Below are 14938 nucleotides of genomic sequence, written 5' to 3' on the forward strand. Positions count from 1 at the left end.
TAGCGCTCACTCCTCCTCTCCCTGAGGAGCCGCTGTCCCATCTGGCCGGCTGCCCCGCCATGACTTCCTCTGTGGGCCTGTTCAGTCATTTATTCGTTCAACAAACATGAGTGCCGTGGGCCGGCCCTGAGCTGGGCGCAGGGGACGGAGATGGGAGGCTACGGCTGTGCTCGGGGGCTCTCGGGACGTGTGTGCAGTCGAGGTTGCGAGGGTGGGTGAGGTGAGCCCAGCCCGCGGGGGACTGCCCGGGGGGGGCGGGTCCCATGCAGAGGGCCGCGAGGGGACGGTCGGGGGACCCGCGAGCAGGCTCATCCCACGTGTTGCACTGCGACTCAAACTTCTCTCCCTTCCTTCCGTCCGTCTCCTCTCTCTGAAGTTCCACGGGAAAAAACCAAAAGGATGAAAGGTAGTTCTTGCAAGAGAGAGAAGACCCCCAAGCTGCCCGCCCCTAGGAGAGCTGCCAAAGACACAGGTAGGGTTGGCCCGCTCGGGGCCAGGCAGGCCGTGGGGACAGGAGGTTACGATCCAGGCTCGGGAGGTGGGCACATGGCTTGTTCCTGGAGCCAGGACGGCTGGTGCAGCGCTGGCTCCGCCTCGGAAAGGCGGGCGTGAAGTGGGGGGCATGTGAGCTGGTGGTGGACAGATGTGCTTGCTTTCTCGTGACTCGGTGTCACTGGCTGAGCTGTGGCCGTTTTGCTGCCGTCGGTGGCGGGAAGCATGGCTGTGGTCTGTCTGTCGCCTGGTTTGAGATTTAGACTCCAGGCAGTGAGGCCGGGTTGCCTGTTTCCCCTGGGGTTCCCAGTGGTGGGAAAGGCTGGGCGACGTCTGCTTTCCTTGGAGACGTGTCGTCCGTCTGTGACCCAGGAGAGGTCTGTTCAGGGGTCTTGGTGATGCTGGGCCACGCTCACAGAGGAATTCCTAATTCAGGTGTCTTTTCCTGAGGGCTGGGTGGGGTGTTGGCGTCCAGCAAAGACCCAGCTGCCCAGCCTGGTAGGTTCGTGGAGCTCGTGGGGTGAATGCGCTGGATGTGGGTGTGTGGGGAACAGAGGGGGCGGCCTTCCTCCGGGGCCTTCCTGCAGCATGTTCTGGGCCGGGGAGGAGTGGCCTCGCTCAGTGCCGGACTCGCCGTGCACTCAAGCGACCGTAGCTCACGTGACCTTCACAGCTCTCCTCGAAGGCAGGTGGGCTCACTCCCATTTTGTAGATGAGGAAACTGAGGCTCAGAGAGGTTCAACAGTCCTGCCCAGGACCACACAGGCGAGCCGGGGTTGGGCCCTGACAGCTCCAGGCCTGTGCTCCCTACCTGAGAGAGCCCAGCTGTGCGTACCTGGGCCCACGCCGGGGCACCTTCTCCAGGCCCACCCTCGGGGCCTTGGCTCTGGGACCACTGTACCGCGGGCTTCGGAGACACCAGCCAGAGCCCCCTGGTTGGAGAAAGCCCTGGGAGGCTGAGGTCGGCTCTGTGGGGCCCCTGGTCTCGGATTCAGCAGCACTGGGGGTCGAGCTGTTTCTGAGCATCTCTATGCCTCAGTTTCCCCAGGGTATGAGATCACAGTCCTGGACGGGAGTGGGCCATGTGTGGTCTGCCCACGCCATCAGACACCGCCTCCTCTGCCCTTGGGCAGGCCGACGGTTCCAGCAGGAGGAGTACCTGTCCTCCTTCTCTGGCTGGAGGTGGGCCCTGAGTGAGATGGGGACGTGTCGGGAAAACCTCCACTGGAACCAGAGTGAGGGATGCTGGGAGACATGGAGAAGGTTCCGGAAGGCCACTGAAAAAGCACAAAATATAACAATTTTCTGTATCGTGTTCCCCAACCCCCCCCCCCCCAGCCGCCGTTCCTCGCCATTTTGGTTTGTTTTTTTTTATTGGCTCCCTTGAAAGATGACCTGCCTTCTGCCTGACACTGGGTCAAAAGGGCATGCCATGGGCCGCATTCATCACCGTAACCGCCGTGTCACCCTGATGGAGATGACCATTAGTTTCTGTCAGTGACGAAGTCACAGCTGGGCTAAGGAGAGATGAGTTTGGGTTCAGAGGTCAGAGCCACAGGACTTGGGAATTGGATGAATTAGAAATTCGCTGTAGTTAACAAAAAATTAAATCACAATAGTTATAAAATATTCATCCATCCGGGCTGCAGGAAAATGAAGCCCGATATTTAATTTCAGATTATAGCACCTCACTTTGCATTTTTTATCATAGATTAGGTCAGCCCTGGAACTTTGACAGGGCACTTGGGGACTTCATCCATTTCCACAGATTAAAAATCCTCTCGTAAAAAAATTAATTGCCATTAAACTGCTCTGTGGAAGAAAAAAATGTGCCCATCAGGACCCATTTATTGACCTGGACCCCTCTGGCGGGCTAATGGGGAAGCCAGTGATGGAGGGGCCTGGGGATGGGGGTGCTGAGAGGGGCCTGGCCAGCAGGTGGCCCCCTCCCTACCTGGTGTGGTCCCTGCCTAGGGCCCTGACCAAGGGAGTGAGGCCATTCTGGGGCAGTGCAGCAGCTTCAGGGCCCAGGACGCAGGACCCTCTGTGGGGAGCCCAACCCCCCAGGTCCCACTCGTGGGTCACATGTGGCAGGTGGGCAGTCCAGACTCAATCCTGATCAGCAGAATCCTGACCTTTCTGGGCAACTCCTGTAGTGAGGGTGACTGCTTCGCTTTTGCATCCTCGTGGCCTTGTGGGGAGATGCTTACAGATGGCGAAACTGAGGCACGGGGAAGTTGTCACTTGCCCAAGGGCCAGTGGCTAGACAGGAGGAGCTGGGATTTAAACGCAGGTCTGGGGCTCCTAAGACCTCACTCTTACCTTCCGGTGTCACCAGGGGCCTGGGGCAGAGGGCGTGGTCTCAGGGAGGGGCAAACAAGGGTGCCTGACAGCAGAGGCCACCCACCTATCACATCCTGGCCCCTAGACACAGCACCCTCCCCAGCCCAGACCAGGAGGGACTTCAGCCATAGGCCTGAAGATGGAGCTCCCGCAAGGGGAAGGGCGGTACAGAGCCGCGCCCCGAGGCCACGCCCCCAGAGGCCACGCCTCAGGAAGTACCCCCGAGGGCACGGCCACGCCCCCTGTAAGCCACGCCCCCGGAACAGCCCTGCGGGACACACCCTTCCCTGGGCTGGCTCCCCCTCCCCCGGAGGTACAGGCTGTGTAAGCGTGTGAGCTTACACGTGTGTGTGTGTGAGCTCAAGGCCGGCGCTGCCTCTGCCAGGGCCCTTGTAGATGGGTTTGTTATGATGGTGGGGCTGCTATTGGCATTTGGTGAGCGTAACTTGGGATTATGAAGTGAAACCTTGATGAATGATGTTTATTATGTGACAGCATTTATTAAAGAAAGCTGGTTTGTGTTTGGGATGGCGTGGCTGTTTGTTTCCACGCTCTCCGGGACCCCTTGTCCTGCCAGCCTCACTGTCTTCCTTAAGTCCCCTCCCCTATCCCCGCTGAGTCTCACCAGTTTAAAAACAAATTAATTTCCTCTGGCTCAGGGCAAATGATCAGCTGTAACATTGCCTTCCCCCTCGCCCTGCGTGAGCCCCGCTTGTGCTGGTGACTATCGTTACTACTGGCCAGCCTTTACTGAGCGTGTGCGGTGCTCCTGGGCCTGTGTTGAATGTTTTACAGACAAATCTGAAGGGAGCACGTTTTATTACCCCCAAGGAGCAGAGAAATCAGGTCACGTTTCAAGGTCATCCTGGGACAGCCCTGCCAGGATGCTGGCTAATGGCTGGGGGTGTGGCCAGAGTGGCCTGGACACGAGGGTTTTCACCCCGTCCCCTCTGGGAGCGTGTGAATTGGTCTCCCGGGTCTGCGTGGAGCCGCCAGCCTCCCCATCTGGGCCAGCGTCGGAGGGCCCTGGGCACCCGGCTGTGTGTGCGTTTTCTCTTTAAGATTCTGAGTTGGTTGGTGTTTACGCTTGGAGAAAAAGACAAGCTCTGGTGAGGGTGCTGCTTGGGCCCCCTCCTTCCCTCCCTAGGCTTCAGAGCAAGGCACCCTCAAGAGACCGGGCCCCCACCGCGGAATTAGGTACCTCGTGCCTCCGCCTCGGCTCTGCTCTCCTCGGTGTGGCATCTGGAGTGTGGGCCGGAGGGAGAGACGCCCAGGAAGCAGTGGCATCGGGGTGCGGGCCCGGCGCCTCTCTCCCAGCGACCCGTCAGATGCCCTCCAAACCCCCACCAGACAGGGACTTCGGGGAGTCGCTACGTTTAAAAGCCCAGGAAAAGGATTTCTGTCCCTGAGAGGCACCCTTTCGGCTCCCAGAAGGCAGGGTGCGGCCACCAGCCTTTCCTGACTCAGGGGCTGCAGGACGGGAGCCACAGCAGCTCCCAGGAGACGTGTCACATCCCCCCGCACCCCACCCTTAGTTTTCACCACATTCAGAGGGGGTGGCTCTGCGCCAGGTGCCCAGGCTCAGCCTCGAGTCACCCCAACGTGGCACCTGCCCCCAGAGGGCTCTGTGAGTGGATGATGGGCGCAGAACGAAGAGGGGGCCTCAGGGAGGAGGGAGGGGCCGGCTCCGGTTCTCAGCCCCGCAGCTCTGGCCACCCCTGCGACTGCCTGTCTTCGCAGGACACGGCAAGATGTTTGGAGCTGGTGAGAGTTCCCCCGTCCGCCCCCAGCCGCCTAGATCAACCTCTGTCGGCAGTGACCCGCAGGTGTCAGCCAATGCTCCCCACCTGGCTTCCTGCCATGGGCCCGTGAACATCCAGGCTGCGATGGCCGTCCTTCGAGACCTCCGCCAGCAGATCCAGGCCAGGCTGTGGCTGGCCCAGGACGGCCACCCAAGGCGAGGGCTGGAGCTGAGGGACCTGGCAGGGAGGAGGCGGCAGAGCCCCTGGAAGCCCCCAGACTTGCGGGGCTCCCGGAAGAGCCCTCGGGCCGTGACGGAGGGGGCGCCTGCCTCCGAGAGGGCTGGGAGCCTGCCCGCGGCGCCAAGCTGGAGCGCCGCGGCCAGGCGGGAGTCCTGTCCACGGAGGACCCGGGCGGCCCAAGGACGAGGTCCCTCCTTCCGGGGGCCCGGGAGCCCCACGGAAAGGCTGAACTCCTTCCCTCAGCGGCCCTGGAGCACCTCGGCCAGGCGGGCCTCCTGTCCACAGAGGACCTGGGCCCCCCAAGGACGGGACCGCTCCTTCCGGAGGCCCGGGAGCCCCCCTGAAAGATGGGGCCCCTTCCTGCAGCGGCCCCGCAGCACCTCGTCCGGGCAGGCCTGGGGTCTGCAGAGGGCCTGGACCGCCTGTGAAGACCGGGAGGCCCCTGCCCGAAGGCCATGGAGCCCTCTGGAAAGGCCGAGCCCTCCCACCTGGCGGCCCTGGAGCGCCGCCTTCACGCAGGGGGCCAGCCCCCTGTGCCAGGGCAGGGGTCCACTGCTGACCCCCTCAGGGGCAAAGCTCGCCTGGCCAAGGCCCAGCCAGGGTGCCCTTTGGAACATGCCTGGGAAGGAGAATGAGGGGCGACCCCCGCCGCCCTGCCCGAAGCCCCGGGGGCCCCTGGGCCCCCTCCACGGCTCCGAGTCCCTGCGAGAGGTCATGCGCCAGAAGACGGAGGCCTGGCGGCAGCAGGCCCTAAAGAAAAAGGCCTCCGCCACGCCAGCGCTGGAGCTCAGAAACCAGAGGCTGCAGGGCGTCTACAGGAAGCAGGGGGAGGCCGTCCCCGTGGTCTCCCAGACGACGCCGGGCATCGTGACCTTCGTCCCGCACTCTGCACAGTCCAGGGTATGCACCAGCTCAGCCACCGAGGTCCCCCGGGGTCCCCTGGCTGTGGCAGCGCTCTGCAGGGACCCCACTGCCTCTGTCTCTGTCCCCAAAGAGGGGACCCCTGAGAGACCCAGCCTGAGACCCTTGTGGGGCCTCCTCCTCCGGCCTGGGGCCAGCGCTGAGGCTGAGACAGGGCCTGGGGTCTTCTGGTCCAGCCTGGGGCTCTGACGACGTCCTTCTCCTCTGCTTTAGGGCCTGGAAGGCGCCGGGGGCCCAGGAGCGCCTGTGCGGCAGTGGAGCAGGGTGACTTCCGGCACGGTGCTGGGGGACCAGGAGGCCCCGGGCAGGTGGGTGTGCAGGGGCTGGGACTGCACTTCCTGGGGGGGGCTCTCCTGGGCGGGGGGTTGGCTCCCTCCGTCCAGAGCTGCACGGAGCCTGTGATCAGGGCTGCGTTAGTTTTCGCTGAGGTGAGATTCCCATCACGTTAAGTTAACCTTTATAAAGAAAACTATTCAGTGGCATTTGGCACATGCACAATATTGTGTAACCACCGCTTCCATCTAGTCCCGCAAAACATTTCGTCACCCTGAAAGGAAACCCGTCCCCGTGGGCAGTCACTCCCCGGCCTGCCGTTCACCTGTGTGCATGGATTCACCTGTTCTGACGTCTCGTGTCAGTGGAATCCTATAGCGTGGGGCCGTTGTGCCTGGCTTTTTCCCTGAGCGAGTTTTCTAGGTCCATCCACGTTGCAGCCTGTGTCAGGACTTCCTTCCTTGTCATGGCCGCGTAATATTCCACTGTACGATCTCCCACGTTTTGCTTACCCGCGGGGCAGCTGCTGGACTTGTGTGCCGTTTCCCCCTTTTGGCTGCCGTGAGTGAAATGTCTGAGCACCTGTTTGCGGCTCTCTGGTGCACGCATCCAGGAGTGGCGTTGCCGGCTTATGTGGTAGCTCCACAGTTAACTGGTGGAGGAACTGCCAGGCTGTTTTCGGCAGTGGCCGCGCCGTTTTGCATTTCCAGAGCAGTGCACGAGAAATCCAGTTTCTCCCTGTCTTCGCCAACGCTTATTTTCTGGGTTTGTTTTCTTTTCCCTTGCTTTCGTTTCTGCTTTGTTTTCACTGCCGTGTGTTTTCATTTCTCTGGGGCAACTGTCCAGGAGGCCACTCCCCGAGCAGCATCTTGAAGTGCAGGGTGGGAGACCTTCCCCCACTTTGCTGGGGGGATTGAGCGTCCAGGCTCCCTAGAGGCTGGCCTTCCCAGCGCTTGCCCTCGCGGGAAAGGGCTCCGGGGAGTGCCCCGTGGGCTTCAGGCCGGTGCCAGCCACCTCCTGGCCGCCTGCCCAGTGAAGGAGGGGGAACTCACAGCCAGGCTCCTAGGGTATCATCCACCCGTGGCTAGGAGGAGGAGCTGGCCCAGAGGCTAAGGACGGGGGTCCCCACAATATGCCGCCCACCGGGAGCTTCTGCCCTGGGCTCGCTCAGAACCTGGCTCCTGGATGGGTCTTTGGCAGCCAGAGTTCTGCGAGCGGGCTTTGGGCTGAACCCTTTGGAGCTCAGCGCCCACCCCTCTTTGCAGCCCCTCGACCCCCCACCCGTCCACCTCGGTGGGATGGACACCCTCCCCTGGCCCCTGGCTTCTGGAATTTTCCCTCTCCGGATCCCTTTTGTTTCATTTGTCTTTAAAGCGCACACTGCTCCCCGAGATTCCAGGTCCACAGGGCAGCCCAGGGGTGTGCATTTTTTCTTAACTTTTTAAAGTTGACATCTGATCACATCCAGACAAGGGCACAGGTCCCAGGTGTGCGGCTCAGTGAATGCTCGCACGCTGAGCACATGTATAAACTGCACTGGGGCTGAGAAACCGCTCACCCCCGAGGGCAGCCCCCCGCCGTGGGAAATGCTGGCAGGGGCTCCTGGCTGTCGGGCTCCTGCTGTGGACACGATGCTGGAGGGGGGCTGTCTCTGTGGTGGAAGAGGCTGCAGGTCCTTCATCGTGCTTCACTCGGTCCTTTTTTCTTTTTTTCCCACTTAAAAAAATTGTGGTAAAATACACATGACAAGACTGTAAAATTTTGTTAAGATCGTAAAATCTTAAGCGGTTTTAAGCGCACAGCTCAGGGGCATTACGTACATTCACACTGCTGTGCAAACATCACTGCCATCCTCTCCAGGACTTTCTCATCTTCCCAAACTGAAACTCTGTCCCCATGCAACACTCGCTCCCCATCCCCCCCCAACCCAGGCCCCACCGTCCTACTTTCTGTCTCTATGAATCTGATTCCTTCTGGGACCCTTTTGTGACTGGCCTGTTTCACTCTGCATGATATCCTCAAGGTTCATCCATGCTGTAGCCTATTTCAGAATTTCTTTCCTTTCTAAGGCTGAATGATATTCCACTGTATGGATGGATCACACCCGGTTTATCCATTCATCTGTTGATGGACACTTGGGTTGCTTCTACCTTTTGGTTGTGAATGGTGTTGCTGTGGACATAGGTATGCAAACATCTCTCCAAGCCCCTACTTCCAATTCTTTGCGATATATACCAGAATTAGAATTGCTGGGTCATATGAGAATTCTATGTTTACTTTTTGAGGAATCTCCATACTGTTTTCTATGGCGGCTACACCATTTTATATTCCACCAACTGTGCACGAGGGTTCCAACTTCTCCACGTCCCTGTCAACCCTTGTTCTTTTCTTTTTCTTTAATAGTGCCCATCCTAAGGGGTGTAAGGTGGTATCTCATTGTGGCTTTTAAAATATATATATATTTATTTATTTATTTTTATTTGGCTGCACTGGGTCTTAGTTGTGGCACGCGGGATCTTTAGTTGCGGCATGCGGGATCTAGTTCCCCGACCAGGGATCGGACCCGGGCCCCCTGCATTTGGGAGCGCGGAGTCTTAACCACTGGACCACCAGGGAAGTCCCTCGTTGTGGCTTTCATTTGCATTTCCCTAATGATTAGTGATGTTTAGCCTCTTTTCACGTGCTTCTTGGCCACTTGTATGTCTTCTTTGGAGAACCGTCTATTCAAGTCCTTTGCCTGTTTTTTCATCAGGTTATTTGGGTTTTTGTTGCTGTTGAGTTGTAGGAGATATACTCAGGGGAGTGATCTCTGATCAGGTCTGGGTTTGTAAACGTTTTCTCTCATTCTGTAGGTTGTCTTTTCATTCTGTTGATTGGGTCTTTTGATGCATGTAAGTTTTTAATTTTGAAGTAGCCCGGTTTATCTATTTTTCCCTTTTGTTACCAGTGCTTTTGGTGCCATATCCAAGAAATCATTGCCAACCGTCCTCCCTCATTCTAACAGCCACGTGTGGTCTGCCCTGCGGATGCACCATAATCACCCCCTGGTCATAAACAGACGCAGTGAATAGACTCTGGGCCCGGCACGGACGCTGCCGCCACGCGCATCCCTGCACACGCGTGTTTCCCACGCGCCTGGAGAGGGTGCCCTGGGGCTGACCCTCTTCCCCTCTCTCCCCGCAGCTTCTGCCTGTGTTTGAACGGAGCCTTGAACCCGGCCGAGACTCTGCAGGTGGGAGGCCCCCGAGATGGCTGGGAGGGCGCCCCGCTGCTGACGTCGGCCAGGTCTCCCCTGGGCCCCGTGCAACTCCAGGACCTGACCACCCACTACCCAAGCCCGGGGCTGTGCCTCTACCTGGACCCTGAGGAGTCCAAGCGCCTGGGCACGCCGGGGCCCCTGCACTTCCAGTACAAGCAGGCCCGGCTGCAGGCCCTGGAGACCAGGGCCAACATCCTGAAGCGGCGAATCGACGTCCTGACCGACAGCCTGGGCAGGTCCGAGGCGCCGGACGCGCCGGGGGGGCCCGTGCCAGGCCCGCCGCCCTCGAGCTCCAGCACACCAGCCTGCCCCGGAGCCCTGGCGTCCACTGTGGGCGGAGGGGCACCCTGGGACTGGGTGGGCACGCGGGCCAGGCCGCTTCTCTCTGCCACCTGCTCCCCGGACACTGAGACGCCGCCCTGGAGCCCCGGCTGGGAACGGCTGCAGAGCGTGAGCCCAAGGGGCCACCAGGCCAGCAAGCCCCAAGGTAGGGCCGGCCCCGGGGCCGCGGATGACCACGTGCCCCATCGGTGGCCAGGGGGACCCCACTTTCTCCCTGCCTCTGGGTTTCTTGTCCTGAAAGGGGCGGGGCTGCAGAAGTTGTCCCTCTGCAGCCGTTGTCACCATCTCGCCTCTGGCTGGGGGAGGGGTGGGGCCTGGGCCTGGGCCTGACGTGCCCACCACCTCTCTGCCCTGCCTCCTGCAGAGGGGCGAGAAAGCAGGACCAGGGCCCCGCTGCCAGGGGGGTGGGGGCCCCGTCCTCTCTCCCCACCGACCAGCGGGCCGGTGCCCGTCTCTGCAAAGGTTTCGTGGAGGATGGGTGCTCGGAGCTGGACGAGAGACAGGCGAGAAACGTGGCTTCCTTCCAGGCCCTCAGCCCCTTCGCAGGGAGGTAAGCCTGGGCACCGCTCCTGAGCGGCCTTGTGCCCCCAGGGCGGGCGCCGCCGGCCCGTGACAGAGCCCGTGACAGGTCCAGTGACGTGGCCCCTGACCCGTCCGGGCAGAGGTGCTGGCCTCGGGCGCCTCCGGCGGGGCTGTGCACAGCGGGCCATGTGGAAACACCGTCGGCCCGGCGTCCCGTGTGGCTGGCAGGCGGGTTGCGTCTGGGGGACGCGGAGGCAGGCAGCCCTCCATCCGGGCCGGTGGCCCATGTCGAGTCCTCAGGACCACCCGCCCACAGCCCCGTGCACCTTCTCGTGACTTCCGTCTCCAGCACTGGCCTCCCCTGGGGTCACTTCACACAGGTCCCTTTGCACGGGCCCAGTTTACAGACCGATGACCGGCCCGGGGCAGGGCACTGGGGGCCAGCCCAGCCTGGGCCTGCCGTGTGGCCTCAGTAGCCACCACCCAGGGCCAGCCGCCCTCCCGAGGACCCTCTGCTGTCCCGGCCCTCCCCCAGGCCCCCCCCGAGGTCCGGCTGCTGTCACTCCCTGTCCTCTCTGTCCTCCAGCTCATTTCCCCGCAGCAGCCAGTGTCCCTGCCCTGCACCCCCAGCCCCTCTAGGAGGGGGCGTCCTCCAGCCCGGGGCAGCTTTTGTCCACGAGGGCTCCAAAGGTCGGGCTGCGCAGGGGAGCTGCTTTCTTGTCACCTGGCCTTCCCTGAGCAGCTGTGGCCCCCGGTCTTCCCAGGATTCGGGGACATGCTTGTCTCCTCCTGCCAGGATGCACCCCTCTCCCGCCCCATCGCCCGCCCGTCTGCCCAGGGGCTCCTGCAGGCGCGGGTCCCCGTCCAGTCCTCCTCACCTGCCGGTGCTGCCCCGCTCGTCCCCAGCCCCGCCCGCCTCCTTCCCTGGCACCCGCACCACGAGGCTGTCGGACACCCCGGCCCCCTCCCCTCTCCGTCCTGGGGCTGAAGCGCCGCAGGGCAGCCGTCCCTGCTTGCCCTCTCACCTCGTGCGGCCGCACGTCCTCGTCCTCCGGGACTCCAGGCTCGACAGCTCAGAACCGGGGCGGGGGAGGGGGTTCCAGAGGGGGACAGGCCAGTGGGTGGTCTCCAGGGGGCTGGCCTTGCTCGTTGTCAGTATCGGCCAGAGCCCGCTGGGAGGGATGCCAGGGGCTCCTCACCACCCACTTCACCCGGTCTGTCCCGGGCTTGCTGCCCTCCTACGTGGGGCTGCCCTCGGGCCTCCGGGGGTCAGTGCAGATCCCAGGTCTGTGCTTAAAGCTGGTGACCTTGAGCACATTCACGGCCCCCCCACCAGCGTCAGAGTGCCCCCTTGGAGATGGGGGGTGGCCCTGAATCCACCCTGATTCCCCCAGCCCTGCCTCCCCCTCCCGCCCCTGCCACAGCCCCTCCCCTGCCCAGCCTCAGCGCAGTTACCGGGACTGAATTGTTGACACCAGTAGGGGTCAGCCTCGGGCTGGACTTCACGCCCTCTGCACCTACCCCCCTCTCCTGCTCCCCGTCTAGAGCTTGAGAAGGGGAGACGGGTGGGAGAAGTCTCCAGAGGTTAATTTCGGTGCCCTAGGCTCTAAGGTGGGCAGCCTACAGTTGTGTGTCCCGCTGCTGGACAGCCAGCAAGGTCCGGGGGGCTCAGGCCCAGAAGGTGTCAAAGCCGAGGGGTGTCCGGTACCTTCCCACCAGGGGCACTGCGTCTCCCTCCCCACCTCAGCCTGACCAGGCGGGGAGAGACAGGAGGAGGTGGAAATTGTTCAGAGCCGTGCCCTGGACGGCCCAGCACCCTTGGAGCCCAGGGCTCAGGGCCCAGGGGATGGCTGGGCCTCTCAGGCCTCCGGAAGCCACCTGGCCCGGCCCAGTCTTCTAAACTAGCAGTCCCCACTCACTGCTTCACGGGGGCTGCTTTGCAGCCGTGCCTCTGGTCACCTCCCTCGCTGCCCGAGTGAGTCCAAGGATGCAGGTCACAGCTCTCCTCTCCAGGGCCTGGCGCGTCCTGCCGCCTCTCAGGCAAAGTTCCTGAGTCGGGGTGGGTCTCCTCCACCGAGTCCTTTCCCTGCTGGGGCCACAGTGCTCAGTGGCCGGGTGGGGGCCAAGCTTGTTACCGGCATCACGTGGGGAGGACGCCGGGGTTTCCCAGCCCCCATGGGGCTTGGGCCCCTGACGCCCAGTCCACCCTGGCATCTCTGGGAGGAAGGACAGAGGGGTGTGTGCCCAGCTGTGTGCCTGCCGTCACCCCGCAGGCCTCCCTGCACCTCATGCAGCGCTTGCAGCAGCCCTGAGGGATGTGTGCTCATCCCCATTTTACAGATGGGGAAGCTGAGGCTGGCAGAGGAGAATTGACCTTGCGCAGGATCACGTAGCCTGGGGGAGGACAAGCCAAGTTTCAGACCCAGGGCATGGACTCCAGAGCCCCCAGTTTTTCTGCTACGCCCGTTCCCTGGCCAGTGGTTCTCAAGCTGTTCCCTGGGAACTCGTTAGAAATGCAGAGTGCCCGGCCCATCCCAGCCCGCCTGAATCTGATATGCTGGGGGTGGGCCCAGTGATCAGGAGATTCTGATGCTCACTGAAGTTTGAGAACCACTGCCCTAGAGAATCCAGACCAGTGGTCAGCAAGCCACAGCCCCCTAGACCCACCGCCGGTCTTTGTGAATAAAGTTTTATTGGCACACAGCCACGCTCATCATCTACGTAAGGAGTGTGGCTGCTTTCCTGCTACAAAGGCAGAGCTGAGTGGTTTCCATGGAGACAGAGACCGTGTGGCCCGCGAAGCCTGAACACTGACCGTCTGTCCCTCTGTGGGAAATGCTTGCCATGCCTGCTCTAGACAATTGAGGGAGAATGGCTTGTGGACCGATGGCGTATTCCCTTTAAGTAGCCTTGGAGGACAGCAGCTCCTTCCTGCCCTTTGTTGATCCCAGGTGGGGGTTCTAGCATCCTACGTTCTGGGTTGGGAAGGAGGGAGCTAGAGAGTCCCCCTGTCTCCATGACTGCACATTCCTGGAGCAGCCCCTGCTGCCACTGCCTCTAGGAACTCACCCCTGACCGTCGGAGCCGCGCGGTCAGTGCTCCTGTCCCAGCATCCCTGGGGTCATTCCAGGATCAGCCCCTGGGCCCATCCGTCACCTCCCTCTTCCTGGAACAGTCTTTTCACGCCATCTCCCCGGCAGGACCGCGCTGTGGGGTAGGGGCGGGGTGGTGGGTCACCTGGGAAGCACGGCAGGTGCTCAGCAAACACCTGTGGGGCTGGAGGAGGGCCCATCTCCGTGGTCTGCAGGTGTGGCCGGTGTCTTTAGTCACTCAAGGGCATCCTGGGTCACTGGGTGCAGGAGGGACAGCCACGTGTGCTGATGAGACGTGAAGCGAGGCGGGCTGTCGGCACAGCTCGTCCGAGCCCGGCACACACACCCGGGCTGCACGGTCATCTGTGCCCCCAGCCCCTAATCCGGGCAGCTGCAGCCCACCTGTGCCCGGCGGCTCCCCCACCCCACCTGGGCTGCTGCCCTCTCGGGGGCCCGAGGCCACGCCCTCCTCCTTCTCCTGTGGCGGACGTGCTGGGCAGCCCCGGGTGAGGCTGAGCTCGCCCCGATGGAGGGCAGGTCTCTGAGTCCGACTGGACCAGTTTGACCCTGGCCTCCTTGGTCATCCGGCCGGCTCGGGCCCCTCTGTGGACAGGGCGGCAGTGCCGGCACGAGAAGACGGTGCTGAGGCTCAGAGCTAAGGTGTGGGCCCTGCTCCACCTTGGGCCTGGTGGACAGTCCTCCTTAGCAGATGGCCGAGGGGACGGAGACAGAGGACATGCCCCATGCCCGTCACTGCCAGAGCAGCCGCTTTGCAGGAGCAGACCCAGGGCAGGCGAGGGCTTTCGGGCAAAGGGCGCTCTGATGCTGGCGCCAGCACCGATGGCGACCGGGGATGGCAAGCGCTCCTGCTGGGCGCTGGTCCCCCCGGGCCGAGCACAGAGCCCTGAGCCGCCGCTCACAGGCCAGGCCCTGCCGAGCTGGGAGAGCCTGAGGGTGTGGGCACGTACAGGCCCCGCCTGCTCGCCACTGCCCTCCCGGGCCTCTGGTCCCAGGTCCATCCCCCCTCCGGCCCTTGGGTCTCCCTGGACACTGGGTCTGCAGGAGCCCAGATTACCACCCCTCCCCGCCCAGCCCTCAGCTGTCCCCTGCCTCGAGGATGTTCGCTGCTCACACAGGTGTTTGTGTGTCCCCAGCTCACTCGGGGCGCCAGCCGCGCCAGACCCCCGCTGCGGCTCCCTGCGGCTGGAAGAGAGGCGGTCGGCCAGAGGGGCGGGCTTGCTCGCGCCCTGGACCCTCCGGAGCCGTGGTAAGGGCGAGCCTGTGGACAGGCCCTGGGCTGGCTGGTCGGGTGGCCAGGGAGGTCCGCTGGGGACCCCCTCCACCGCCTGACGCTCGGCAAGGTTCTGCGGGTGTAGAAAGATGCTTTGCTACGTGGATAGCATCCACGCATCAGTATTAAAGTTTTTTGGAGGCTTTCAGGGCCCAGCCGCTTGCCGTGTGCCCTTGCCATGCTTCTGTTGTGACTGTTTGCTCCCCCGAGGGTCAATGGCTTGTTTCATCAACAGCTCTGCTCCCGGAGCCCAGCCTTCTGCCTTCCCTTCTGAGCCGAAGGGTTTTTCCCCCGTCATAGCTGAGGCGGCTCGCCCGGGGCCCCAGGGCCGGTGCATAGCCAGGGCCGGGGGGCGGGTGCTCCCGCCTGGTGCCCTCCCGGGTTCAGGCCTTCTTCGTGGCAGCAGGCTGGGCCTAAGCCC

The 14938-nt window shown here is 62.5% G+C and overlaps 1 protein-coding gene across 1 annotated transcript in view; it reads left to right on the forward strand.

Annotated features, from left to right (window-relative positions):
* The window catches only part of CCDC187 (coiled-coil domain containing 187), a 33898-nt gene extending 19322 nt beyond the window's left edge, over nucleotides 1–14576 (forward strand). Inside the window, 6 exon segments of the mRNA XM_055089384.1 lie at nucleotides 377–472; nucleotides 4576–5717; nucleotides 5952–6046; nucleotides 9195–9757; nucleotides 10075–10162; nucleotides 14381–14576. Of these exon segments, the coding sequence (XP_054945359.1) occupies nucleotides 377–472; nucleotides 4576–5717; nucleotides 5952–6046; nucleotides 9195–9757; nucleotides 10075–10162; nucleotides 14381–14576 (2180 nt within the window).
* Nucleotides 14577–14938: the final 362 nt, after the last annotated feature.

Source organism: Physeter macrocephalus, chromosome 13, assembly GCF_002837175.3.
Source record: "Physeter macrocephalus isolate SW-GA chromosome 13, ASM283717v5, whole genome shotgun sequence".
In the NCBI taxonomy this organism is placed as follows: domain Eukaryota; kingdom Metazoa; phylum Chordata; class Mammalia; order Artiodactyla; family Physeteridae; genus Physeter; species Physeter macrocephalus.